This window comes from Vanrija albida, assembly GCF_041260175.1.
Source record: "Vanrija albida strain AlHP1 chromosome Unknown contig_5, whole genome shotgun sequence".
Classification (NCBI taxonomy): domain Eukaryota; kingdom Fungi; phylum Basidiomycota; class Tremellomycetes; order Trichosporonales; family Trichosporonaceae; genus Vanrija; species Vanrija albida.
In genome coordinates this window covers 1,272,236-1,296,428 of record NW_027191424.1, presented here as the reverse complement: position 1 = coordinate 1,296,428, position 24,193 = coordinate 1,272,236, and the positions used below count along the sequence as shown (strand labels likewise).

Sequence of the window (24,193 nt, the reverse complement as noted above, 5' to 3'; positions counted from 1 at the left end):
GGACGGCGCTCGGCTGGGTGGTAAAAGTCGGATTGATCGGAGCTGACGACCTCCAAGTCGACTTCGACGTCGGACCCATCTCCACCGTCGCCACCATGCCCCGCCTCCTCCGCGCCGCCGTGCGCGCCGCCTCCGTCGCTGCGCCAGCGCCAGCACCATCATTCGTCCCGCGCCTCGGCCTCGCGCTCCGCGCCGCGCCCGTCCGCAGCACCTTCCTCGCTGCCGCGCCCCGCCCCGCCTCGCTCCTCTCGCGCATCTCGCCCGCCGCCGTCCCCGCGCCGCTCATCGCCCGCCTCGGCCCCGCGCCCACCGCTCAGCAGGTCCGCACGGCCTACGGAAACGAGTACCAGCCCTCGCAGCGCAAGCGCAAGAACAAGCACGGCTTCCTGTCCCGCTCAAAGACACGCCTCGGCCGCAAGATCCTCGCGAGGAGACGACTCAAGGGCAAGAAGAACCTCAGCCATTAAGCGGCATAGCCCCGCCGCGCTCCGTCTCGGGCCGGCAGACTCGAGGCCGACTTGAGGCCGACTCGAGACCGATCCGTGGACAGCAAGACACGCCATCTGGCACACCAGCACACTCGATACCCCACAAGTAGCAAAGCACTATTCGCATATGCAGTCACATCCTGCACTCTTGCCGTGAATCGTTTCACAAGGTATAACTAAACTAATGAACAAGGGGGGTATGTCTATCATCGGGCAGAGGCGATCGTTCGTGGCAGGCTGCACGATAGTGTGTACGTTGCGATCGTTATTGTCATAGGTGGGCAGCCCGCGGCCCGTCTCACTTCCACTGGCTACGCGGCAGCCACTCTGCGGCCGAGCGGTGCTTGCGGAACTCTTCTGGTGGTGACCCCACCATCTTGTTGATGAGGTACGGCATCTTGTCGCCAGGACAAGCGCGCTTGAGGTGGTCCACGTATCGAGCCATTTCGAGGTGAAGGGTCGGGTAGTATGTTGTCGACGCCTTGCGCATGGTCTGTGGGTCAGCGGGGACGCTGGCGGGCCCGAGTACTTACCACAAGGATGCGGTCAAGGCCGGACGCAATGAGGTCGGTGTGGAACTTTTGGGCGTCGCCGGCATCTTCGTGTGCGAGGTGAGACGACACCTCGTTCAGCAGACGGAAGTGCATGGTCTGGTGTGAGCTTCTGCCTCTCCTCAAGCACTCACGACATAGCCCATAGCTTCAAATTCAACACCACCAGTGGCACCACCAGGCGCCACAGGCCGCTCCACGATCTTGTCGTCCACCTGGTCCAGGTTCCACAGCGTGTTGTTTCCGTGACACATGATCCTGCGCAGGTCAGCAGGCTATGTGTGCTTCGGACCCACCAGAAGTAGTCACGGCAAATGTCACTCAGCTCCTGCACCCAAGCCTTGAAGATGCGAGGACGGTGGGCGACAGTCACAAACTCGTGATAGTCGGCCGCCTTGTTCTCCTTGGTGGGCATCAGCAGCTGGCGAACGAACTCGGTGACATCGACGTCGGCAGGCGATGTCTCGAACCGCACGGCGCTGCTCCCCGGCGCTTCAGCTGTCCGAGAGGGGAACAGTTCAAAGTGGAAGATGAACAGCTCGACCATGATTTGTCGGCAGGGAATGTCGCCCGGCTTCTTCTCCGAGAACAGCAGAGAAGACAGCGCCGGGAACGGACGGGGGTGCGCGGCACGGACCGCGGCCTTGCCCACGTCGGACGTGGTGAGCGCCTTGACACATCTGAGGAGCTCGTAGAGCATCTGGTCGTCGTGTTGCTCCTCACTGCAGTGTCAGCAACTCCCCATGCAGAAACCACCCACCGCCACTGGATGTCAAGCAGGTCCTGCAGTCGGTCCAGAATGAGCTTGTATCCCCCAGCCTCGAGGAACGTCGCGACCCATCCCGTCGTCTCGTGGCGGAGTAGCATACGAAGCTTCTTTGCCCTGTTGACATCCATGTCAAGGTCCGTGCCCTTGTGGCTGGAGAGCCAGTGCACCATCGCATCGGGGCCCTCAGTGGCCTGCAGCTTGGGGCTTGGTGACGGGGGCGCAAACAAGCTGTTGGGTCTTGAGGTGGCGGGTCTGCCACCTGGTCTTCCGATATCGATGCTGTAGCCCCGGGGTGGGTGGCGCGATGGTGAAGGCGCAGCAATCTTGGGCGAGGCAACGATAACAAACTCGTCGCCGTTGACGTTGAGTGTCTTCGGAGGGGCGCCGGACCGCCTGGTACCCTGTGGGCTGTCTGGGACAAGCGAAGTCGACGACTTTGCCTTGCGCAGGAACGGCGTGGAAGCCTTCTTCTTGGCCTTCTTCTCCGGGGTCTGCGGGACGGGGAGGCCTAACGATGCGAGGATGGCCGGGTTGGACTGGGACGACGAATCGAGGATCGACTGCTTGACATCCTTTGCGACGGTGCCGAACTTGATGCGAACGGTGGAGGGAACCTCAAGCATGTCCTGAGGGCGTCAGTGGGCATGACGGGAAGGGATGACCTACAAGAAGCGAGTCAAACTGGGCATCAACATCCTCTCGGTTGGGTGCCGTAATGTCCTGGAGCGGTGTTTTGATTCTCTCGTCGGCTCTCTGGCCGGGGTGGCTCACGCTGTCGACTGAGGCGTCTGACAGGGAGAGGCTGGGCCGAGAGGACGAAGCAGAAGACATCGAGGATGCCGCAGGAAGGGCGGGTGGTGGCATCAGAGTGTATGGGGATGGTTGCTGCTGGGTCGACATGTGGGGCTTGCTCGGAGTTGTTTGTTTGGCGGCACCAAAGGCCGCTGCCTTGACAGTGCCCGGCGCACCTGGTGGCCGAGTGGAGAGGGCGGATGGGCCGTGTGAGGGCCGCGGGGCGATGGATGCCCTCTGGCGAGGCTGGGACATGATGTGTGTTGTGACAGTTGAGAGAAGGCAACAAGGACGATCGATCCAGAGTGTGCAGCAGGCAGTGGTGGACGACGATATCAACAATGGGCGGGACGGGCAGTGGTCGCTCTGGACAGTCTGGCTGGCGTGGGCGACCCTGAGAAGTCAATCGCGTCCAGATGCCACACTCCCGGCGATTCCCAGAAAATCCCGCTACGGTGAGCCCAGCCTGGGTGAGGGCGCTTCTCCACCTTTGGTCGCCACCTAACTTTGCTCTGACATCTCGATAACAACAACATCGCGCACAATGTCGGCGCTCAACCTCCCCAGGCCGGTCAACACATATGCTGGCGAGGATGAGCTCCTCAAGACCAACGGCCTGGCCGGTAGGCAAGCCGTCACCGTCGAGGAGACCGACGACATTGGCGAGTACCGGCCGCCTCGAATGTCGGACAAGTACAAGGCCGGCATCATCTACCCTCCCCCGGAGATGAGGAGTGAGTCGAGCCGTGTGAGATTGAAGCTGATGATCCAGAAATGATTGACAAGACCGCGACTGCTGTCTCGAAAACGTCCAAGCCTCAGGCGCTCGAGGACAAGATCAAGGAGTCGCAGAAGACGGACCCGCGCTTCGCCTTCTTGAACGACGAGGACCCGTACCACCAGTACTACCGGTACATGGTGGAAATCAAGCGCGAGGAGGCCGAGGACATTGCCAAGGGCATCGCACCGGCGGGCACGCCCGGTACGGCCACGCCAGCCGCTGCTGCCGAGCCCAAGGACGAGGGACCAGTTTACGAGCCCAAGGCATTGGAGTTCAAGGTCGACCTGCCCGGCGTAACTGCCCAGGATCTCGACATTCTCCGCCTAACTGCCCTGTTCCACGCTCGTCGCGGCCGCTCCTTCCTCGAGGCGCTCAGTGTTCGCGAGGGTCGAAACTACCAGTTCGACTTCCTGCGTCCGACCCACTCCATGTTCGGCTACTACAACCGAATGGTCGAGTCGTACCAAAAGATCATGCACCCGCCTCCTGGTCTGATCGCCAGCGTCGTCGAGGCCAACGCCGACCCGGAGGCCAAGTGGAAGACGCTCGAGGAGGGCCGACTCCGCGCCGACTGGGAAAGAGCACGCCGGAAGAAGGAGGACGAAAAGGCCAAGGAGAAGGACGAGGAGGCCCAGGTGTTCGCCGAGATCGACTGGCAGGACTTTGTGACTGTCGAGACGATCGAGTTCACCCAGGCCGACATGGAGCTCGACCTGCCACCTCCGACCAACGTCGACAAGCTGCGCGTGATGAGCATGGCCGAGAAGCGCATGGCTGCGATGATTATGGAGGAGCCCGGAGCTGGCGTGGCTGCGCCCGGTGGCGCGGACAATGTCGAGGAGGTCGACATGGAGGAGGACGAGGACGACGAGGAGGCGAGATTGCAGCGGATCAAGGAGGAGAAGGAGCAGGCGCGCGCACGGGATGTGCAGCGAGCAGCCCTCGAGTCCAAGGGTCTCAAGATCAAGAAGGACTACGTTGCAAAGGGTAGGCGGATGTGTAAGAATCTGGCTAACACCACAGGCATTCAGCGAGGTGGCAACGTCGCGACGGCCAAGTGCCCGTACTGTGGACAGTCTATTCCCGAGTCGGAGCTCTCGGAGCACATTCGTATCGAGCTGCTCGACCCCCGATGGAAGGACCAGAAGCGCGACCTGGAACAGAGGCGGCAACAGCAGCAGCAGCTCCAGATCGGTGCCGACATCTCAAAGTCGCTCAAGGACCTGGCCACCAACCGTACCGACTTGTTCGGCGACGAGTCGGACGAGGCGCTCAAGGCGCGCCGCGATGCCGAGGCCGAGCAGAAGCGCAAGGACCGCGAGAAGATTGTGTGGGACGGTCACACCAACTCTGCCAAGACGGCCGAGACGACCTTCCAGTCACGCTACAGCGCCGAGGACGCGGCGCGACGCCGCAACGAGGCCATGGGCATCTCGGACAAGCCGGTCAACACTGTTGGCCCTCAGGTTGGCCCGGGAATCCAGGCGCAGGCACCCCAGCAGCCGATCATGAAGGCGCCACCGAGCGCGAGCACGGGCACGACCATCTCGGCTGGCCCGACTGGCCCGTCGTCTGGCCCGCAGCCAACATACTTCTCTGCGCAGGGTGGAGCTGCGTCGGCTGGCCCTAGCATCAACCCCGCGCGCCAGGCCATGATGTCTGGCGGCGCCCCACAACAACAAGCGGGCCAGGTGCGCTCTGCGCCCGATGACGGCCACTCGGAGCGGGCGTTCAAGCGGCCACGCGTTGCCAAGCTGCCGGCTGGGCAGCTGTACTCGGAGTTTGACTGGATGAGCCTGCACCCCGACCCGATCACGTTGAGCGTGCAGCTGCCGACGATGCCCGACAAGCCCGAGTGGAAGCTGGACGGGAGCATCGTGTCGATTCCCGACCTTCATGTCAACACGCTCTTCTCGACGCTGCGTGAGCGCATCAAGCGCGCGCTGGATGCCGACCTGCCCATCTCGCGCTTGAGGATCGACTACAACAGCAAGGTGATGAGCAACGGAGCGACGCTGGCGAGCGTCAATCTCGACGACGGGGACATGGTGGTCATGGCCGTGAGGAAGAAGTAGGCGCTAGATGAGATGTATTTGTATGCATTAGCATTTGCAGCATGCTATGCCTCGCGGCGGTGTGCCTCGTGTGCGCGTGCGAGCTTTGCTGCGCGCATTTCCTGGCTTTTCTCTACTCCAAACCCGTCCTGAAAGACCTCGTACACCTGGGCGCGACGTCAGCAGCTGTCGCAGACTCGGCGCTCGGCGCTTACCTCCTCGAGACTGAGACCACTGGTCTCGGGGTACAATGCCCAGCAGAAGACCCAGCCGGCGGCACACGCGCCGGCGTAGAGGAGGAAGGCGCCTGCGGGGCTCGCGCTCTCCATGAGGCTGAGGAACGTGGCCGCGACGAGCAGGTTGCAGCTCCAGTTTGTGGTGGTGCACACGCTCGTGCCGATGCCGCGGACGTCGAGGCGGAAGAGCTCGCCCTGCTGCCAGGGGATGTTGCCGCAGCCCGTGGCGTAGGCGGCGACGAAGAGGAGCATGGCGAGGAGGACGGGCGTGGTCAGGGACGCGGGGTAGTCGTGCCCCGGGACGAGGACGCCGCCAGTGGGCAGGGTGAGCTGGTGGAAGAAGGCGGCGGCGAGGACGAGCGCGACGGCCATCACGGGCACGGTGTAGAGCATTGTCCTGCGCCTGCCCACGGGGTCGATGATGCGCAGCGCCACGAGCGTGAACGCAAAGTTTACGAGCGCGATGACCATGCCCGTCGCCGTCGCGTTCTTGAATCCGAGCAAGGCGAAAATCGACGCAGAGTAGTACATGAGCGTGTTGAACCCGCACAGCTGCTGGAGCGCCTGCAGCCCGCACCCTATTACCAGCGCGCGGCGGTTGGCGCCGACGCGCACGAGGCTCGCCGCGCGCTGCGCCCACGTCGTCGAGTGCTCGACCAGAACCGCCTGGCGCACGGCAGCGGCCATGATCGCGCTCTTGCGCTCGAGGTCGTGCGCGCTCGCGCGGGGGTAGACGCGCGCGAGCACACGCTGCACGGCCGGCACGTCGCCGCGGACGAGGAGGATGCGCGGGCTCTCGGGCAGGAACACCAGCGCGCCGAGCTGCACGAGCGCGGGCACGGCGCCCAGCCCGACCATCCAGCGCCAGCCGCCGGGCGTGCGCTCGAGGCCCGCGCCGACGCCGTACGCGAGCACCTGGCCGAGCGTGCACGCCACGGCGTTTATCGTCACGAGCCGGCCGCGCTGGCGCGTGGGCGCCAGCTCGCCGATGTACAGCGGCGCGATGCAGCTCGCGAGCCCGACGCCGAGGCCGACGACGAAGCGGCCCCCGACCATGAGGGGGAGGGCTTGGGCCGCGGCCTGGGCCAGCGCGCCGGTGATGAAGACGGCGTTGGCGAGCGCGAGCACGCCCTTGCGCCCCGTGTAGTCGGACAGCGCGCCGGCCGCGAGCCCGCCGAGGAGGGCGCCGAGCGTCGTCGCGCTCGTCACGAGCTCCTTGTCGCGCGTGCCGAGCTCGTGGCCCAGGTCGCGCCGGATAGACACGAGCGTGCCGCTGATCACGCCGGTGTCGTACCCGAACAGCAGGCCCGAGAGGGACGCGGCGCAGACAAGCGCCCAGACGAAGGGTGTGATGCTGGGGGTCAGCTACATCGCGGCCGTAACCCACTCGTCCTCGCCCGGCACGACGACGGCCGCCTCGTCCACCTCGTCCTTGTCGTCGTCGTCGTCGTGCTCGGGCGCCTCGTCGGCCCCGAAAAACTCGTCGTCGGGGTTGTGTAGCCCGAGCGCGTTGGGCGTGAGCCGGCCGGACGAGGTGCGGCTCGCGAGCGAGAAGGCAGGGGACGACGGGCCGGCGGCGCCAGCGGCGCCAGCGACGCCGACGGCAGCAGCCCGCGGGGACAGCGGCGCGGTCGGGAGCGGCGCATACGCGCCTCGTCCGGAGCCTGGCGGTCGCATCGGTGGTGGTGGGGAGAGCGATCGAGAGCGATGCTCGTTGTAAGGTCGGCCGAGTCACGAGTACATCCACCGACCGGCGCTGACGCCGGCTCCGGCCCCAGCTCCGGCGCGCGTCATCGGTGGCTGCGGGCGTGGCCGTGGGCGGGTCGCGCGAGCTGCGTGGTGGGGCCGTGCATCGGCGCGTCGGCGCATAACACTTGTGCATAGCATAGCTGCGGACTGCGCTCTGCAGCGCCGCGGAGTGCAGCACGCTGCGTGGAGCCCAGAGGAGCCCATCGCAGCGCGCCCGCCCACGCCCCACCCCCGCCTCCACCTCCACCACTGTACAACAACATCTGCACCCCTCCCCGCGGCCACCCTCGCCGCGGCCTCAGCACCCCAAGTGATCTGCCAGCGCGTGGATCGAGTCAAAGTGCAGCGGATGGCGCGATCTAGGCTCAGAGTCCTTGAGCTCGGTGTGCTTCTCCCCAAACTCGAGCGGCCGCGCAATGTACGCCGTCTGCAGCCCGGCGTCCTGCGCGGCGTCGAGGTCGTCGTGGTGCGTCGCAACCATCATGACCTCGGCGTCGGGCACGCCGAACACGCGCCCGACACCGCGGTAGACCTCGCGCGCGGGCTTGTACGCCTGGAACACCTCGGCGCAGAGGATCGCGTCCCACGGCAGGCTGGCGCGCTTGGCCATGTGCGTGAGGAGGCCGATCCCGCCGTTGCTCAGCGGCGTGATGATGAACTTTGTCTTGAGGCGCGCGAGCGCGGCCGCAGAGTCGGGCCACGGCTCGAGCCGGTGCCACGCCTTGTTGAGCTCGTCCTCCTGCTCTCGGGAGAGCGTTACGCCGAAGCGCGGCGCGATCTCGCGCAGGATCTCGAGGTGCAGCTCGTCGAGCACGCGGAAGCGCCCGCCCTCCATCGTGCGCCGCATCGCCGGCCGGTACCCGTCGCGCCAGGCGAGCGCGAACGCGTCGCCGTCGACGCCGGGTAGTAGCCGTTCGGCCTCGGCCGCAATGCTCCCGTGCCAGTCGACGACGGTGCCGAAGACGTCGAAGGCGAGGACCTTGGGCGTGGGCGCGGGCGGTGACGCGCCGCTGGGGGCTGCGCTCATGGTCTGTGAGTCAGCCGCGTCCTGGCACCGGCCGGGGACGTGCTGGGCGGGTCGTTGCGCCCGGCTACGTGCCCAGCGGTGAGCGCCCGCCGACCTCGTGCAGCAGTCGACGCACGCAGCCGCCGTCGCGCGCGCACCCCCCCTCGCACTCGCAGCAGCCGCCCAGCAGACTCACTCTGTCTGATGCCTAGGTGTCGAGCGAGGCAGCGTGACTTGGAAACGAACGACGATGACAAACTCGGTAAACTCACGACTCGGATACAGCGTCCACTCTGCCGACTGCTACTGCCGCCGTACCCGTGCCGGTCAAGCCGAGCCGGCGGCGACAGGTGCGGCCACGAGCATCCTCTGGCCTTAGCCTTTGTGCTCGGTAACTGTCTCAACTCTTGGGGCACGGCCACATTCTCGCGCAGCGATCTCACCAACCGCGAGCGTACGTGCGTGCGTGCTGCGCGTGCGCGCGCGACGCTGACCCTCCCTCGCCGCCGGACAGTGGCCGAGTCACATGAGCCGCCATCGACCGCTCTAGCCGACCCCCGCCTCGACGGACTCTCGCTTGCCTGCCATCGACCATCTCGCTTGCTTGCGTCACGTCTGCAGGTACACCCCGCTCGGCTCTTTCTGGGTCCCCGCATGCGCGCTCGGGAAACCGAGGCAGCCAGGCGATAAGCCTGACCTAGGGGGGAGTGGCCACTACCCCACTCCCGGTTACTGCTTACACTCACCGGTTACTGCTGCTCGCGATAGTGCACGCCGCGTGCACCTGACCTCGAGCGCGCCGCGACATCCCCATCGCTTGTGTTGATGGCTGCTGACCTTGGCAGCGCTGCCGAACCGCGAGGTGCCGGTGGCGTTGCCCGCAGTGGCAGTTGCCGAGGTGGCTCGGCGCGCTCGTCGCGCATGGTACTTAAGTGGTGGGTGGGGGAGGCAGCGGTGCCCAAGCGAGCGACAGCGACCTCCAGAGACCTCTCCCAGGCGATCAGCTAGCAGCGCAGCGCAGTACCCAGCCCAGCACCCAGCGCCCAGCACACCGCACACCCAACCCCACCCCCACCCCCAACTCCCCCGCCACCATGACCGGCACCCCGACCGAGACGCTCGACGTGGTCATCCTCGGCGCCGGCGTCGCCGGCCTGTACCAGCTCTACCAGCTCCGCAAGGCAGGCTACAAGGTGCGCGTCTTCGAACAAGGCGGCGACGTCGGCGGGACGTGGTACTGGAACCGGTACCCTGGCGCGCGGTTCGACTCCGAGGGCCACATCTACCAGTACCTGTTCGACGAGAGCCTGTACAAGGGGTGGACGTGGAGCGAGAAATTCCCCGGGCAGCCCGAGATCGAGCGGTGGATGCACTACGTGGCCGACACGCTCGACCTGCGCAAGGACATCAAGCTCAACGCGCGCATCACGTCTGCGCACTACGACGAGGGGCGGGCCCGGTGGCTCGTCAAGACGTCGGCCGGCGACGTCGTCGACGCCCAGTTCTTCGTGTCGTGCGGCGGCATGCTCAGCGCGCCCATCACCGACCTGTTCCCCAACAAGGAGGCGTTTGGCGGCGAGGTCGTCTACACGTCGCGCTACCCGGCCGGCGGGGTCGACGTGCGCGGCAAGCGCGTCGGCGTGGTGGGCATCGGCGCGACCGGCATCCAGGTGGTGCAGACCATGGCTGCCGACTCGGGCCACATGACCGTCTTCGCCCGCACGCCGCAGTACACGCTGCCGATGAAGAACCCGGCGCTGGGGGAGGCCGAGGTCGAGGCGTACAAGGACCGGTTTGCCGAGCTCAAGGAGCGCATCCCCAACACGTTTACCGGGTTCGAGCACGACTTTACCACGACCTGGGGGATCACCACCGACCCAGAGGAGCGCATAAAGCACATGGAGAACACGTACGCCGACGGGTCGCTCAAGTTCTGGCTCGCCACCTTCCCCGAGATCTTCACCGACCCCGAGTGCTCCGAGGCTGTGTCGGCGTTCGTCGCCGGCAAGATGAAGGAGCGGCTCAAGCACGACCCGCACCTGCTCGAAGTCCTCGTCCCGAAGTTTGAAGACTACGGCTTCGGCACGCACCGCGTCCCCCTCGAGCGCAACTACCTCGAGGTGTACCTCCGGGACAACGTCACCGCCGTGTCAGTCAAGAACAACCCGATCGTGTCCTTCACCGAGAAGGGACTCCGGCTCAAAGACGGGACAGAGTACGAGCTCGACATTGTCATCATGGCGACGGGGTTCGACGCGGGCTCTGGCGCGCTCTCGAGCATCGACGTGCGTGGCCGCGGCGGCCGCAGCCTGCACGACGAGTGGAACAAGGACATTCGCACGACCATGGGCCTCGGCAAGCACGGGTATCCGAACCTGCTGACGACGGCCGTGCCGCTCGCGCCGAGTGCGGCGCTGTGCAACATGACGACGTGCCTGCAGCAGCAGACCGAGTGGATCACTGGCGCGATCGAGAGCCTGAAGAAGGAGGGCAAGAGCACGATCGAGCCGACGCAGGCCGGCGAGGACGCCTGGGTCGAGCACCACGACGCGATCGCCAACGCGACCCTCGTGACAAAGACAGACAGCTGGTACATGGGCTCTAATGTGCCAGGCAAGCCGCGCCGCCTGCTCTCGTACATTGGCGGCGTGGGCACCTACCGCACCAAGTGCAACGAGGAGGCCGAGGCGGGATACCCGTCGTTTGAGCGGAGCTAGGTGGCGTGGGTTGTGGTAGCGTGGGTTGTGGTAGCGCGGGTTGTGGTAGCGTGGCTTGTAGTCAGCAGTCTGGATGCAGTGTATGAGTTGTGCGTTGGGGCTGGCAGTGGCACACGACAGGAGTACAGGAGTGGCACCACTGCCGTGACGGCGTCTGTGGCAACTCGCTGCCGCCACAAACGACCATGTGACGACACCCGCACCCACCACCGCCGAGCACGGCCACAACCTCAGCAGCACCCCAAAACGAGCGAAGAATGCTCAGGCCGCGGCATCGAGCGCAGCCCGCGCCCCGAGCGTGCCCGCGGCGGGCACTCGCCACCATCGCGCTTGCTCGCAACGCACTCATAATCCAGCCGCACGCCTCCTACGCCCCCAACCCCCGCCACCATGCTCCCCGCCGTCCTCCTCCTCGTCCCCCTCGCCGCCGCCGCCCCCGCAGCCACGGTAGACAGCGGCATCGTGCCCGACGTCCAGGGGCCCGGCTTCAACTTCTCCACGACGGGTGGGTGGCGAGCCCGCACCCGCTGACACAAGGCACGTACGTCGTCCCCGGCGCCGGCGTACACCACACGCTGCCGCCCGTGCTGTCCGCCAACGCGACGGCGGCGGCCAACCAGACATTCATCACCATAAAGACGATCGACAGCTTCCCGACCGCCGTCCTCATAACGACGACCGACGCCTGGCCGTCGTCGGCCTCGTCGTCCAGCGCCAGCGCCGGCGCCAGCCAGCCGAAGAGCTCGGCCACACCCAGCGCCAAGAACGCCGCGGACGCGCTCCGCCCCGCGGCGCTCGTGCTCCTCGTCGCGCTGGCCGCCGTCATCGCGATCTAGGACGCACACACACTTGGCATACTTGGCTTGGGAACCGATGCAGTATAATCTTCTGTCGGAGTGTGTGCACGCGCTCCGGTCTCGCGTCCACACGGCTGCCCGCCGGCGGTGCTCGTCCCAGCCACTCACTTCTCACACCGCCCTGGCTGCCCGTTCCGCCGAGAGCCGCGTCGGGAGGGGGCGGCCTGTGAGGTATTTAGGCGGACGCCCGGGCCGCGGTCCACTCCAACCCCGCCAACGATCAGCAACATGCCCGCCCTCGCCAAGTTCATCGCGATCGTCCTCGTCGCCCTCGCCCTCGTCGCCTGCGCTGCCCCTTACGACGCCCGCTCGCAGGCAGGCCTCGCCAAGCGCCAGGACAGCAGCGCCGACAGCGCCGACACCACCGACACCACCGACACCACGCCTGCCGAAGCCGCCGCCGACATCCCCGACTCCACGATCGACGTCAACGGCAAGGCCGTCGACTCCGGCGTCGTCCCCGCCGTCCTTGGCCCCGACTTTAACGCCACCACGATCGGTGAGCTGCCCTCTTGAGCGATGATACTGACCTCAGGCCTCAACCTTCCTCCTGGCACCATCAACACGAACCCGTCCTTCACCGTCGTCCGCCCTTCTCTCCCCCCGGCCGTCGCCAGCCCGACGAGCTCGGCCCCGGCCTCGACCACGACGACCAGCACGGTCGCTGCGAGCCCGTCGCCCGTCCCGTCGCTCATTGCTGAGCCGTCCAAGAAGAGCGGCGCGCGTGCGTCGGTCTGGCCGTCGTCGTCGGCTGCGGCCGCCGCGGCCCTGGCTGTCGTTGTGTGCGCTGCTGTGTGGGTGTGAGAGTGGGAGTGGACGCTGTGCATAGAGGACAATAAGTGATCAGTATGAACCTGGTGTGAGTGAATGAGTGTGAGTGTGAGAGTGGGCCCCAGTCGATCGGCAAGGACGGGCGATGGCGGGTGATGGCTGGCGCTGTGCGTGATGCGGGCAGAGTGGAGGGCCGAGTGGTAGAGACGGGCCAGGTCGAGGAGGGGAGCAACGTGGGTGGGTGGTGCTTGCAACAGAGGAGGCTGGAGGTTAGTCGTCGCGCCGTCGTCGTCGCGCGTCGCGCGTCGCGCGTGCTGCGGATTGCCCGCCGTCTGCGGATGAATGGTCAATGCGCACAGAGTGGCGTCGGCGACCAGTCCCTGTGGCGCCAAAGGCGCGGTGGCTCAAACAGCGAGCGGGCAACGCGGCGCGCAAGTCGAGATGCGAAACACCGTGACGAGCAACAACAACAAGCGAGACGAGACTGGTGCTGCGACGAGACCGGCCGAAAATCGAGCAGTGAGCAGGCAGGCAGCACGCCGCCCAGCTGCGCCACTCCCACTCAGCGGCCCCGGCCATTCCTCGACTCGACGCCGTCGTGCCGTGCCGTGCCGGCAGCCCTGACGCCCGCGCCCCTCGTTGCACTGCCCCGCCTTGGCGTGTGCTAAAAGCGGAGGGGCTGGAGCGACGACAGACGGCGAGTGGATTGAAATCTGGATTGACAGTGGAGTGTCAGTGTGTGAGAAGCGCGATGGCTTGCTTCTGGCGTGTCACGTCGAGGGGAGATTGGCGCCTGGCGACTGGCACACACACAGATCTGGGAGGGAAAAGGGCGTCGACGAGGGAAGATGCAGTGCACCACCGAGCGAAGGCGAGCAACGCGACGGCACTCCGAGACGACGACGCGACCCGGCGCCAGTGCCAGTGCCATGGCCAGCGCACCGCTCACTCTCGCACCGCACCCACCACCCGCCCTCCGACCTTTATAAGCCCCAACCGCACCCCCTTTCAACTCCAACTGCACTGTCCACCTTCCCTCAACACTCGTTCCACCCTCCCCCCACTCCTGTACCCCTACCACCCACCTACCACACAACACTACTACTCATAATGGTCGCCATCGCCAAGGCCCTCACCCTTCTCGTCCTCCCCCTCGCGGCCACGGCCCGCGCCGTCGCCCGCCAGGACGACGCCACGTACGACGTCGCCCCCGTCGACGACACGCTCGACTCGACCGACGTCGTTGACACCACCGCCGTTGACGCTGGCGAGTACACCGACGACTCGGCCGACTACTACGAGGAGGACGCCGGTGACGAGGAGGAGGGTGACGAGGAGGAGGGTGATGACGAGGAGGGCGCCGAGGAGGAGGGTGCCGAGGAGGAGGGTGACGCCGAGGAGGGTGACGCCGAGGAGGGCGACGCCGAGGAGGAGGGTGACGCCGAGGAGGGCGACGCCGAGGAGGGTGACGACGAGGAGACCGACGACACCGAGGAGACCGACGACACCGTCGAGCGCCGTCAGGAGGCTGGCGCCTCGGACGTCGCTACTCCCTCGGACGCCGCCGCTTCCGACGTTGCCGCCTCGGACGTCGCGTCGTCGGACGCTGCCTCTGCCTCGGACGTCGCCGCCTCGGACGCCGCTTCTTCGGACGTCGCTGCCTCGGACGCCGCCTCGGACTCTGCCGTCGACTCGGGCTCGGCTGAGCCCACTGGCTCGGCGGCTGTCCCCTCGAGTCTCGCCTCTCAATCGGTCCAGTCCACTCCGGGTGAGTACACCAGCGCTGGCAGTGACACTGCTAACCCCTCAGTTTCCGGCCCCACCTCGAAGCCTCCTGTCAGCGGTGCTGCATCTGCCCGCCCCTCGGCCTCTGGCTCGGCCGCCGCTTCGGCCTCCAAGTCGTCGGCTCCGTCGTCGTCCGGCAAGCCTTCGTCGTCGGCCTCGGCCTCGGCGTCGGCCAAGCCCTCGAGCGCTGCCGAGCTCAAGACCCCCGTCCGTGCCGGTGCGGCCCTCGCTTTCGCGATGCTCACTGCCGTCCTCGTCCTCTAAGGGTGAGGCGCGAGTGTTAGTTGCCTAGCCCCAAAACAAGCCCCCGTGTGTGTTGCGGCCGTCACACATGGCCCGAACATTTGAGCCGCCTAGTATTCCTTCATGCATTTAGTGATTGTCAGTGGGGAGGCGCTGTGTCGAGGGGGAGGCGGCGTGGCGGTGTGTGGATCGAGGATGCCGAGTGCCGAGTGGAGGGTGTGGATGTGGGTGTGAAGCAGCCAGTGTTTGCGACCGACTGCAACTGTCCACCCGGCGTGTGTCCAAGTCAACCCACCCACCCTTCCCCCAGTCGACACACCAACCCAGCACCCAGCCACACACACCACACACAACGCACACATGCCGCCCACAACAGCCAATGCACCTGCCCCACTCAACCAAGCTCATCCCGTCCGTCCCGCTCGCAGAACCCACGCCACAGCGTCGACACGCCAATCTGCACGCCAGTCAACGGCAGCGCCGTGCATTGGACCAGCGGGGGCGGAAAGTCGCCGGGCACCAACCGGCGGTCGCGCAGTCTTCTCGAAGCGCCGGCATCTCTACACGCGGCATGTACGGGGCTGGGCGTCGTGTCGGGTGGATGGCCAGCTTGCGTGTTCTGACCGCGGCAGTCGTGCTCGTTCTGACGCTGACGTGCTCGTGTCTGACTGCTCGCCCAAGCGGCGTGCGTGTATCGCGCGGGGAGTGTCAGCATAAGAGGCCAGAGCCGGGCCTCCTACGCCCACCCACACACAATGAAGCTCACCGCCGCCGCCGTCCTCCTCCTCCTCGCCGCGCTCGCCGCTGCGCGCCCCGCGCCCGCTGCCGCCGGCACCGAGCTCGCCGCCGGCGTCGACGCGCGCGACGCGCCGCAGGTGCTGCCCGTTGCGCGGGCGGCGGGCGAGGACGGGGTCAAGGGCAAGGACGGGGCGAGGGGCCAGGACGGGGCGAGGGGCAAGGCCCGGAAGGGCGGCAGTAGTGGCAAGAGCGGCGAGAAGGGCAAGAGCGGCAAGAAAGGCAAGAACGGCGAGAAGGGCAAGAACGGCAAGAAGGGCCAGAAGGGCAAGAGCGGCAGCGCGGGGGCCAAGGGCGCCGACGGCAAGTCTGCCTCCTCGGCGGCCAAGAGCGGCGGTCATGGCAAGGCTGGGAGCGCCGGCGTCGACGGCGCCAATGGGGCTGATGGCAAGTCTGCCTCCTCCGAGTCGAACAGCGGCGGCGACGGCAAGGCCGGCAAGCCAGGAGCCGACGGCAACCCGGGGTCCTCGGCGCCATCCCCCGAGCCCAAGAACGGCGCCAACACCAAGCCTGCCTCCTCCGAAGCCGAGGCCGGCGCCGCTGGCAGCCCCGGGGCCGAGGGCAAGCCAGGCAGCAAGGGCGCGGACGGGGCCAACGGCGCGGACGGCACGGACGCCTAGCGCGGCGGGTGGCCTGGTCTGTATCCTATGCAATGCGTACGGCCAGTGGGTGGTGGATGTGCGTGAAGCAGTGTCGTGTCGCAGTGTTTGGTGGCGTCGACCACACTTGCCCAGTCACCCAGCCACACATCAACAAGCACTGGGACGACACCCCACTGCGTTGCATGCATGCAAGCCATGCACGCCAGCGACCGCTGCTCGTCGAGCAGGCGCTGGAACGGGAGGGGCCTTGCGTCCGGGGGCTGGTCGTCACAACCACCCTCCTCGACCAAACACTACCCCTGTTATCAGCCTCGCGACGAGCATGGCCATGGCAATGTAAACAAAGCCATGGCATCCATGTAAACATCGCCGGGTTCATAAACCAGACGGCGACCCCGAGAAAACCCACAACAACAATGAAGCTCACCGCCGCGCTCCTCGTCCCGCTCGCCGCTACTGCCGCCGCCGCCGCCGCACACCCGGCCCAGCCCGACGCCCGCGCCCTCGCCCCCGCCCTCGACACCCGCGCCGAGGCCCCCGTCGCGGCCGGCGCCGCCCCGCTCGCGGCCACGGCCGACGGCGGCGCGCCCACCCTCGCCGCTACCGCGAGCATCTCGCCCGCCGCGGCGCCGGCCAACGCCGGGGTCAACAACAGCCAGAAGAACAGCGGAGCGGCGCGCGTCGCCCCTGCCATCTCGGCACTCGCGCTGCTGGTCGGCGCCGCGGCCCTCCTCGCTTAGCGCGCACCTGTCCACGCCGACTCGATACCCATACACGACGCTTGACGCTGTACAACATGTCATGTACTACCCCTACTGCTTTCCTGGCGTCAGCCCGTCCCACACGCCACTCACTGGCCGCCAGCGCCATGCCGAGCCCCATGAGGCCCATCGCTGCGATGGTGTACGCCTGCATCTCGATGGCGAGGTACTGCAGCCGGATGGCGCGCTCCTGCGCCGCGAGGAGGCGCTGCTGTGCCGCGAGGACGGCTTCGAGCAGGGCACGCTGATCGCCACTGCCTGAGCGGTCGACGGACGCGATCTCGCGCAAGAGCGCCTGGGTGTCGGGCTGGCTCGGGGAGCTCGTTGGGCTAAGCACGCTGGCGACGCTGCCCATTGTCGATGCTGGTGCGATGGAGGGAGAGTGACGAGACAGCTGGTGGCGCGGTGGGCATGGCGCGTGAGACTGGCCCAGCGGTGTTCAGGAGCGGCGTGAGCCTCGGCACGGAGGATCGCTGCTGCGTGTTCTTGACGCTCGGAGTGGCGGGGTGCACCGCGACGCAGGCGCCCACCGAGCTGCTCGGCGTCGTCGCTGTACCCACCGTGCTCCTCGCCCTCCTCGTGGTGCACGTGTACGCAAGCCGACCGCGCCGCCCGCGCCCGCACCCCCCGCACCCCCGACCGTGCAAGCTGTGCCACACCCCGCCCCACCGGCCCAAGCGCGCGCGACTGACATTGTTACACCTCGTCGCGAGTGCTCGTCGCGTCGCTCCACTCCACCCCACTCCCATGCCCGCTGGCCCAACTATCTCCGCTCTCTTCCTCTCGCTCGTGTGCATACTCTCCCTCTCCGTCTCGGCCGCCCTCCTCCCGCCCTACCCCCCGCTCCTGGAGCCCGTGCTCCCCACGACCTCGCCCTCGTCCGCCAACTCGTCCTTCCTCGGGGACAGTATCAGCATTACGTCCTGCCCAGTCAACGCCAGCTCGTCGGCCTCGTCCTCGTCGTCGTCCTCCTCGTTCTTCGCCGACTCCTCCACCGCCCTCACGACGACGGCCACCACAACCACGCCCACCACCACCCGCTTCACCCCACTCACCCCCGCCGCACCCAGCACCATGCCAGACCCACACAACGCGACCCTCGGCGCCAACTTCCCCCAGCCGAACGCAACGGCCGCGCCGGCGTGGTCGCCGATGCCGCCGGCCGAGTGGACCCCCGCCCCGACCCCCAGTTCGCCGCCCATCACACCTGACAACACCGACCCCGTCGTCTTCGCCTACCCGAACGCCAGTACGAGCTGTGCGTGGGCAGGCTGGCCTGGACGACCTGCTGACAACGCCATCTGACATCTGACTCTGACCTCCTCACCACTCCCAACCCCGCCCCCCCCCCTTCGCCCACCCCCAGGGACGCTCGAACGGCGGCACGCCCACGTAACTCTCTCCCGCGCTCTCGACACCACCGCCAACCTCTACCTCGCCAACCGCAACCACAGCGACACGGCCCGGCCGTACCTCGCGCTCCTGGCCTCTGCCGGTGCGTCTCACCTTGAATCCGCTGACGCCAGTCGCGCCCGGAACCACGCGCGTGCGCTTCCGCACGAGGAACATTGCCGGCGTGCCCCCCGGGGGCGCGTACGTCGTGTTCTTTGCCGATGCGAGCGCCGTGGCGGGGTTCGAGGGTGGGTTGCGATCGGGCCAGCGCTGACGCCCAGAGGTGCTGGTCACGTCGGACCCGTTCGCCGTGCTCCCACGCGACGCGGCCCCGCCCGCCGCGGCAGCCAACATGCAGGACTCGGGGGCGCGCGGCTCGACATCACCGTGTGTGCCCGCACTTGCGGCCATGTTCGGCGTGGGCGGCGTGCTGTGGGCCGTGTGGTGGTGACGACCCGGTGTATGGACTCTTGGACAATGCATGAATAGACCGTGCCACCGACTTGCCCTTAGGCGGCCAGGGAGGAGTCGGAGCAGAGAGTGTTATGTTCGGTGCCACGCCCGGCGCCACCTGAACAGTCGTGGGCCCCAGCGGCTGCGGGCGGCGAGACGAGGCGGGGCGGGGCGGGGCGAGGGGGCGCGATGGGCTGCGCGGGGGCGTGCATGCCGGCAAGCGAGTAGAGAAGCGAGTCAGACTCGGCGCAGCACGCATTCTGCATTGTGCATTGTGTCAAAGAAACATCTCGACACGACACCACATCACCCACCGACCGACGACCATGGCGGCCCTCGCCCGCGCCGCGGCCGCGCTGATGCTCGCCGCACTCGCCCTCCTCATCGCCGCGCCGGCGCACGCGCTCGACCTGGCAAACAACCGCAACCTCACGACCTTTCTCTTCCCCCTTCCGGGCGAGTACTGTACGTGACGCTGACGGACGGCGCTGACCCCAGGGGTGTTCGGGGCGGAGAACTCGGTCGTCTGGCTCAGCGTCGACATCCCAACCGACCTGTACCTCACCAACCCGTTCGTCGAGGCCTTTGTGTCCCCCGTGCTCCTCAGCAGCAACTGTGAGCTGCCCCCCGGAGGCCAGCTGACCCCAGCCCCGCCGCAGTGGATGTCGATCGAGATTCCAAAGAACAATAGCATCGTGAGCCGCGCGCCCCCGGCCTCGGGCTACACCCTGTTCCTGACGGCCGCGGGCGTCGGTGTCGGTGAGTCCGAGTCGGGGGCCGGGCCAGCGCTCACCCCCAGACATTGTCGCCGTCTCGGGCCAGTTTGACATCAAGCCGAGCGGCACGACCCCCCTCTCGCCGCAGCACACGCACCTCCCGGGGACGAGCGGCGCGTCGCGCGCGACAGTCGCTTCCGCGGCTATTGCCGCCGCCGCTGCCGCCGCCCTCCTCATCTAACTGCCGCTGGTCGGCGCCTATAATGTAGCTTGTACGCCATGTATACATAATGTGGATGGGAGGGTGGGTCAGAGACGCGACAGTCCTCCTCGGTGGTCGTCGAGACGAGATCTCGTGCCTCGGCCCCCGCCGCCGCCGTCGGCCCGCAAAGGCGGTGTGCCTCGCCCTCGATCAACCTCCACCAGCTAGCTACCCGCCCAGCCTTTTCGTGCGACTCCTGGCGTGTCAACATCGCACTCTCACTCTCTCTCACTCTCTCCCACCACAATGCGCCTACCACTACTCTCGTTACTCCTCGTCCCGCTGCTCGCCGCGGCGCAGAACTCGACCTCGTCCGGTGGCAACGGCGGCAACGGCGGCAACTCGAACGGCGGCGGCAAGGCAACTCGGACGCGCCCGCACCGACCAACAACGGCAACGGCGGCGGCAACGGCAGCGGCAACGGCAACAGCACCAACGCACCCTCGCCCTCGGGCAACATCACGCTCAGCCCCAACGCCACCGTCTCGCTCAACGGCACGGCGTTCCCCAGCCCCACGAACGGCACGTCGGGCAACCACACGAGCGCGCCGAGCAGCACGTCGAGCGCAATCTCGACGATCAACACGACGCTCCCGGTCCCCGGCAAGACGAGCAACGGCGTAGCCATCACCTGGCCCGGGGCGTCCGACTACTGTGAGTAGGCTGGCGGCGCGGGCGAGCGCACTGGCGAGGCCGAGCGACGAGGCGTGCAGGGCAGCGCTTTGCCTTCGGGCATGCGTCGACACGGCGCCCGGTCCCGCTCGGCGGCACTGCCGCAAGTCTTTCCGCCGCACACATCCGCTCCACCCCGCCTCGCACTTGGTGCTCGGCATGCTCGGCGCACTAACACCCCCAGGGGTCCAGTCGGGCCGCTCGGTCGTCTTGTGGAACTGGGACACGGGAGCCGGCGCGCCCGACCCGGCCACGCCCGTCACCTTCCTGCTCGTCAACCGCGACCTCGCCATCTCGCGCAACAGCTTTGGCATCTACACGCTGCCTGGCGGCAACGGCTCGATGTCGGCTGGCGTGCCCAACTCGGCGTGAGTGGCGTCTGCTGACCGACACTGACTCGCACAGACAGGCCGCGGCCGGCTGGATGGTCATGATGGTCGACGAGAAGGACCTGAGCCGTAAGTCGTAGTCTCTGGCCCCGCTCACACTGCCCAGACGTCTACGCCACGTCGCAGTACTTCGAGATCAAGTTCCGCGGGTTCGCAGAGAAGCTGCCCCCGCCGTACGACGCCAAGCCCAAGAGCGACGGCGCGCCGCGCTTCTCTGGCGCCGCGGCCGTCGTCGGCGCCGCCGTCGCGCTGCTCGCTGCTGTCGCGGCCGTGGCCTAGGCGCGAGCGTTCGACGCCGCAGCCACCGCCACGACCCCGCCCCACCTCCGAGCGCACACGGGACCGCCCCACCCCACGCCACGACCATGACAAGGACATTCATTACGCATCTTGTAGACTATAATACTGCATGGTATTGTACCCCTGCTACTACTGTTACCTGTTTCCGTGCGGGCTCTACCACTGTATGGCACGACTGGACGACTGGACGACTTGCTAGGCTAGACCAGGAGCGCAGCGCCGCCAAGGACGCCCACGGCGCCAACGAGCAGCGCGACGCCGGAACCCACGGGCAGCGCGGCGCGACGACCGGCCTTGCTCGGCTTGCTCGTCGCCAACGACTTTGTGCCCTCGGGCTTGATCTCAAACGGCTCGGACACGGCGAAGATTTCGTTGCCGGAAACGATGAGGGCCGCGACGTACCCGGGGCCGGGGACGACCGAGTCGAGGTTTCCAGCGTAGAAGACGGTGCTGTTGGGGTTATGCAGCGGGTCGAGGCCGGGCTGCACCTGGAGCAAGTTGTTCGAGACGAGGCTGCTCTTGCCGAGCATCGAGACGTTGGTGTGCGCGACCCACAGGCTGAACGGGGCGAGCGCGCCGACCTCGGCGTTGTGGTAGAGCGAGGTCCACACGGCCTCGTTGTACGTGCTCCCCTTGCCCTTGACCCCTGCTATCAGCTGGCTGGCTCGTACACCCACTCACAGTACGCAGTCGCGTTGGGCGTGCTGAACGTGACGCCCTTGCGCGCCGGCACCGGGAGCGCGGTGGACCCCGGCGTGCCCGGCCCGGGGGGCGGCGCGAGCGACGGCAGCGGCTTGTCATTGGGCCAGGCGGACGGCGCGACGCTTGTGCTGCCCGAGGCGGTGGGGGACTGCGCCAAGGCGAGGGGGAGCGCGAGGAGGAGGAGGGAGGCGAGGTGCATGGTGGTGGTGGTGGTGGGTGGTGGGGAAGAGGGGGAAGGCGGCCAAACACGCCAGTCTTAAGGCGGATTTATGGCCACACGAGTGGCGTCAGCAGCGGGAGCGGGGCCATGCGGAGCTTGGCGCGTGCGGTGCCGCGGCGCCGAGAATTGCGGTGCGGCTCGTCATAGCGCCACCCGTCCGTCGACGCCGCTGAGGTACATCAGGCCGAGGCACGCGCACGCGAGGAGTGCGGCGGCCGCGGCGCAGACGTGCGTGCCGAGCGGGCCGCGCACGGGGTGGGACGCGAGGTCGAGGGTGAGCGCGGCGGCGGGCATGGCTGGGGGGTGGCCGGCTGCACGGCCAGCAGGAGGGCTTTAGTACCCCGCGTCAACCCCCCTCCCCACCCCCCTCCCAGCTCGTCGTCGCAGTGTCAGCTGCCCGCCTCGCTCTATTGTCGCTGCCGCTGCTCTGGCTATTGTCGTCTCGCTGTGGCGCCACGCTCGGCCCGCGACCCGGGCGGAATGTGCCTGGCGCGATGGGCGGTGCGGGGTGCGACAGAAGCTGTAGTGGATCGAGGAGTGGAGACGAGGTGGATGCGAGCGCGCTCGGGGAGGGTGAGAAGCAATGCAGCGGCACTGCGCTGTCCTCGACGTGCACTCTTGCCTCTTGCTCGACGTCTCTTGCTCACCAACCACAATGAGGATACTCGCGGCGCTCGCCCTCCCCCTCGCCCTCCTCGTCAGCGCCGCCGCGCAGCTCAGCGGCGACGCACCCGCGTCCTCCCTCGCCACTCCCACCGCCCCGGCGCCAGGCGGCGGCGCGCAGGCGCCGCTCCCGCTCCCCCCGGCGCCGCCGCCCGCGCCGACCGCGCCCGCGTACCCCGCCCTCTTCCTCTTCCCGACGCGCACGCAGGGCTGTGAGCTGCCCCGCCGTCGCCCACTGACGCGCAGGGACGGTCAACGGGACCAGGGGCTACAGCGAGGCCGACTGGCGCAAGCAGGAGGTCGCCGTCGACGTGCTCCTCACCAACGGTAACAAGTCGCTGCTCGCCGCGCCGCTGCGCCTCGCCAAGGACGTGCCCCGCGGCGTGGGGCAGGTCAACGTCGTCGACACGGCGCTCGCCTCGGCCTCCCTGGGGGGCGGGTACGTCCTCCTCCTCGTCGACGCGGGGAACGGGAGTAAGTGGCCCCGCAGGCTTAGCTCACACCAGACATCCTCGGCCAGAGCGACGCCTTTGAGATCTGGGACGCCGGCGAGCTGGAGGACCCAGGCGTGCCCACCATCAGCTTGCACGTCGGGGTCGGGTACGGCTCTGGCGGTGTCCCGGGCGGCGGGGGCCGCCGCGCGCGCGTCGGCCTCGGCGGCGTGCTCGCCGCCGCTCTCGCCGCTGCCGTGTTGTAGTCGCCCAGGGCGTGGACTATGCAGTGATCGCCATCGTCATCGGCCGCGAGTTGCCCCGCGGCCCCGCCACTTGGCCAATTTTCGCCGCGCCTCCACTCCGAGCGTCCACACTCACTCTACTCGCATGAGACATGTCGCTGCGGGCCTCGCGCGCGCAGGACAGGCTACGGGGCGCGCGGTGACCGGTGCTGTGGGCCGCCGCTGCTTGCTGGCGCTGCCCGCGCTCGCGCCCGCGCCCGCCGCTCGCTGGCTCTCGGGGTCTGCCGGGCTTGTGGGGCCGACGATTGCTCGGCGCGTCGGCGGCGAGGCTGCGCGCCGAGGCCGCTTTACGAGGTGAGTTCTGTGCCGGGGGTCTTTCGCGACGAGAGAGGAGAAGGGCGCGGCCAAGAGGCGCGAGGTGGTGCTGGCTCGGGAGACGTGCTGGCTCGAGCTTGCGGTTGCCTGCCTGCCCCGGCGAGCTCGCAAGAGCTCTCACAGTACAAGGCTGCCACTGCCTTGCTCTTGTGCTTGCTCGCTCTACTCTGAGCTCCCGTCCCCTCGCAGCCGCCTGCGGCATCTGCGTCGCGCCCGCTCCCACGTTGGCTGCCGTGTTTCAAGTCACCCGACCGACCGACTGTTGCCGGCCCGTCGAGCTGATACCCGGGTCACTTGTTGACGCCCGCACGCATACCCGCGTTCCGACCACCTCGACCTCGTACTCACACGCCCAGCCTCCTCGCCCCCGCGCCCGCCCAAAGCCAAGCACGCCGGCACCATGCATCCCCCCACTC

The 24,193-nt window shown here is 67.6% G+C and overlaps 16 protein-coding genes across 16 annotated transcripts; 11 read left to right on the top strand and 5 right to left on the bottom strand.

The window, feature by feature from the left end:
• Positions 1–95: 95 nt before the first annotated feature.
• On the top strand, positions 96–467 carry Q8F55_006615 (mitochondrial 54S ribosomal protein bL34m; the record flags this gene model as incomplete). The annotated part of the gene is made up of 1 exon (XM_069355072.1): positions 96–467. One exon carries the CDS (start codon positions 96–98, stop codon positions 465–467), a length of 372 nt encoding a protein of 123 aa, XP_069207143.1.
• A 319-nt stretch (positions 468–786) lies between these two features.
• Q8F55_006614 (uncharacterized protein) lies at positions 787–2,708 on the bottom strand (the record flags this gene model as incomplete). Its single annotated transcript, XM_069355071.1, has 6 exons — positions 787–981; positions 1,022–1,138; positions 1,174–1,297; positions 1,336–1,761; positions 1,800–2,434; positions 2,475–2,708. 6 exons carry the CDS (start codon positions 2,706–2,708, stop codon positions 787–789), a joined length of 1,731 nt encoding a protein of 576 aa, XP_069207142.1.
• A 436-nt stretch (positions 2,709–3,144) lies between these two features.
• On the top strand, positions 3,145–5,456 carry PRP21 (SF3a splicing factor complex subunit; the record flags this gene model as incomplete). The annotated part of the gene is made up of 3 exons (XM_069355070.1): positions 3,145–3,334; positions 3,373–4,368; positions 4,405–5,456. The coding sequence occupies 3 exons, from the start codon at positions 3,145–3,147 to the stop codon at positions 5,454–5,456; spliced, it is 2,238 nt and encodes a 745-aa protein (XP_069207141.1).
• A 44-nt stretch (positions 5,457–5,500) lies between these two features.
• ITR1 (myo-inositol transporter itr1) lies at positions 5,501–7,348 on the bottom strand (the record flags this gene model as incomplete). The annotated part of the gene is made up of 3 exons (XM_069355069.1): positions 5,501–5,602; positions 5,651–7,025; positions 7,059–7,348. 3 exons carry the CDS (start codon positions 7,346–7,348, stop codon positions 5,501–5,503), a joined length of 1,767 nt encoding a protein of 588 aa, XP_069207140.1.
• A 370-nt stretch (positions 7,349–7,718) lies between these two features.
• Q8F55_006611 (uncharacterized protein) lies at positions 7,719–8,447 on the bottom strand (the record flags this gene model as incomplete). Its single annotated transcript, XM_069355068.1, has 1 exon — positions 7,719–8,447. The coding sequence occupies one exon, from the start codon at positions 8,445–8,447 to the stop codon at positions 7,719–7,721; it is 729 nt and encodes a 242-aa protein (XP_069207139.1).
• A 1,073-nt stretch (positions 8,448–9,520) lies between these two features.
• Positions 9,521–11,143, top strand: Q8F55_006610 (uncharacterized protein; the record flags this gene model as incomplete). Its single annotated transcript, XM_069355067.1, has 1 exon — positions 9,521–11,143. One exon carries the CDS (start codon positions 9,521–9,523, stop codon positions 11,141–11,143), a length of 1,623 nt encoding a protein of 540 aa, XP_069207138.1.
• Positions 11,144–11,533: 390 nt separating this feature from the next.
• Q8F55_006609 (uncharacterized protein) lies at positions 11,534–11,979 on the top strand (the record flags this gene model as incomplete). The annotated part of the gene is made up of 2 exons (XM_069355066.1): positions 11,534–11,648; positions 11,681–11,979. 2 exons carry the CDS (start codon positions 11,534–11,536, stop codon positions 11,977–11,979), a joined length of 414 nt encoding a protein of 137 aa, XP_069207137.1.
• Positions 11,980–12,228: 249 nt separating this feature from the next.
• Positions 12,229–12,804, top strand: Q8F55_006608 (uncharacterized protein; the record flags this gene model as incomplete). Its single annotated transcript, XM_069355065.1, has 2 exons — positions 12,229–12,499; positions 12,536–12,804. 2 exons carry the CDS (start codon positions 12,229–12,231, stop codon positions 12,802–12,804), a joined length of 540 nt encoding a protein of 179 aa, XP_069207136.1.
• Positions 12,805–13,881: 1,077 nt separating this feature from the next.
• Positions 13,882–14,820, top strand: Q8F55_006607 (uncharacterized protein; the record flags this gene model as incomplete). The annotated part of the gene is made up of 2 exons (XM_069355064.1): positions 13,882–14,539; positions 14,582–14,820. The coding sequence occupies 2 exons, from the start codon at positions 13,882–13,884 to the stop codon at positions 14,818–14,820; spliced, it is 897 nt and encodes a 298-aa protein (XP_069207135.1).
• A 734-nt stretch (positions 14,821–15,554) lies between these two features.
• Q8F55_006606 (uncharacterized protein) lies at positions 15,555–16,214 on the top strand (the record flags this gene model as incomplete). Its single annotated transcript, XM_069355063.1, has 1 exon — positions 15,555–16,214. One exon carries the CDS (start codon positions 15,555–15,557, stop codon positions 16,212–16,214), a length of 660 nt encoding a protein of 219 aa, XP_069207134.1.
• Positions 16,215–16,612: 398 nt separating this feature from the next.
• Q8F55_006605 (uncharacterized protein) lies at positions 16,613–16,936 on the top strand (the record flags this gene model as incomplete). The annotated part of the gene is made up of 1 exon (XM_069355062.1): positions 16,613–16,936. The coding sequence occupies one exon, from the start codon at positions 16,613–16,615 to the stop codon at positions 16,934–16,936; it is 324 nt and encodes a 107-aa protein (XP_069207133.1).
• Positions 16,937–17,008: 72 nt separating this feature from the next.
• Positions 17,009–17,312, bottom strand: Q8F55_006604 (uncharacterized protein; the record flags this gene model as incomplete). The annotated part of the gene is made up of 2 exons (XM_069355061.1): positions 17,009–17,019; positions 17,051–17,312. 2 exons carry the CDS (start codon positions 17,310–17,312, stop codon positions 17,009–17,011), a joined length of 273 nt encoding a protein of 90 aa, XP_069207132.1.
• A 719-nt stretch (positions 17,313–18,031) lies between these two features.
• Q8F55_006603 (uncharacterized protein) lies at positions 18,032–18,800 on the top strand (the record flags this gene model as incomplete). The annotated part of the gene is made up of 4 exons (XM_069355060.1): positions 18,032–18,215; positions 18,324–18,452; positions 18,484–18,597; positions 18,631–18,800. The coding sequence occupies 4 exons, from the start codon at positions 18,032–18,034 to the stop codon at positions 18,798–18,800; spliced, it is 597 nt and encodes a 198-aa protein (XP_069207131.1).
• Positions 18,801–19,128: 328 nt separating this feature from the next.
• Q8F55_006602 (uncharacterized protein) lies at positions 19,129–21,120 on the top strand (the record flags this gene model as incomplete). The annotated part of the gene is made up of 7 exons (XM_069355059.1): positions 19,129–19,267; positions 19,301–19,417; positions 19,451–19,561; positions 19,832–20,434; positions 20,637–20,820; positions 20,858–20,910; positions 20,948–21,120. 7 exons carry the CDS (start codon positions 19,129–19,131, stop codon positions 21,118–21,120), a joined length of 1,380 nt encoding a protein of 459 aa, XP_069207130.1.
• Positions 21,121–21,341: 221 nt separating this feature from the next.
• On the bottom strand, positions 21,342–22,042 carry Q8F55_006601 (uncharacterized protein; the record flags this gene model as incomplete). The annotated part of the gene is made up of 2 exons (XM_069355058.1): positions 21,342–21,787; positions 21,823–22,042. 2 exons carry the CDS (start codon positions 22,040–22,042, stop codon positions 21,342–21,344), a joined length of 666 nt encoding a protein of 221 aa, XP_069207129.1.
• A 676-nt stretch (positions 22,043–22,718) lies between these two features.
• On the top strand, positions 22,719–23,423 carry Q8F55_006600 (uncharacterized protein; the record flags this gene model as incomplete). Its single annotated transcript, XM_069355057.1, has 3 exons — positions 22,719–22,938; positions 22,973–23,200; positions 23,233–23,423. 3 exons carry the CDS (start codon positions 22,719–22,721, stop codon positions 23,421–23,423), a joined length of 639 nt encoding a protein of 212 aa, XP_069207128.1.
• Between the last annotated feature and the right edge of the window lie 770 nt (positions 23,424–24,193).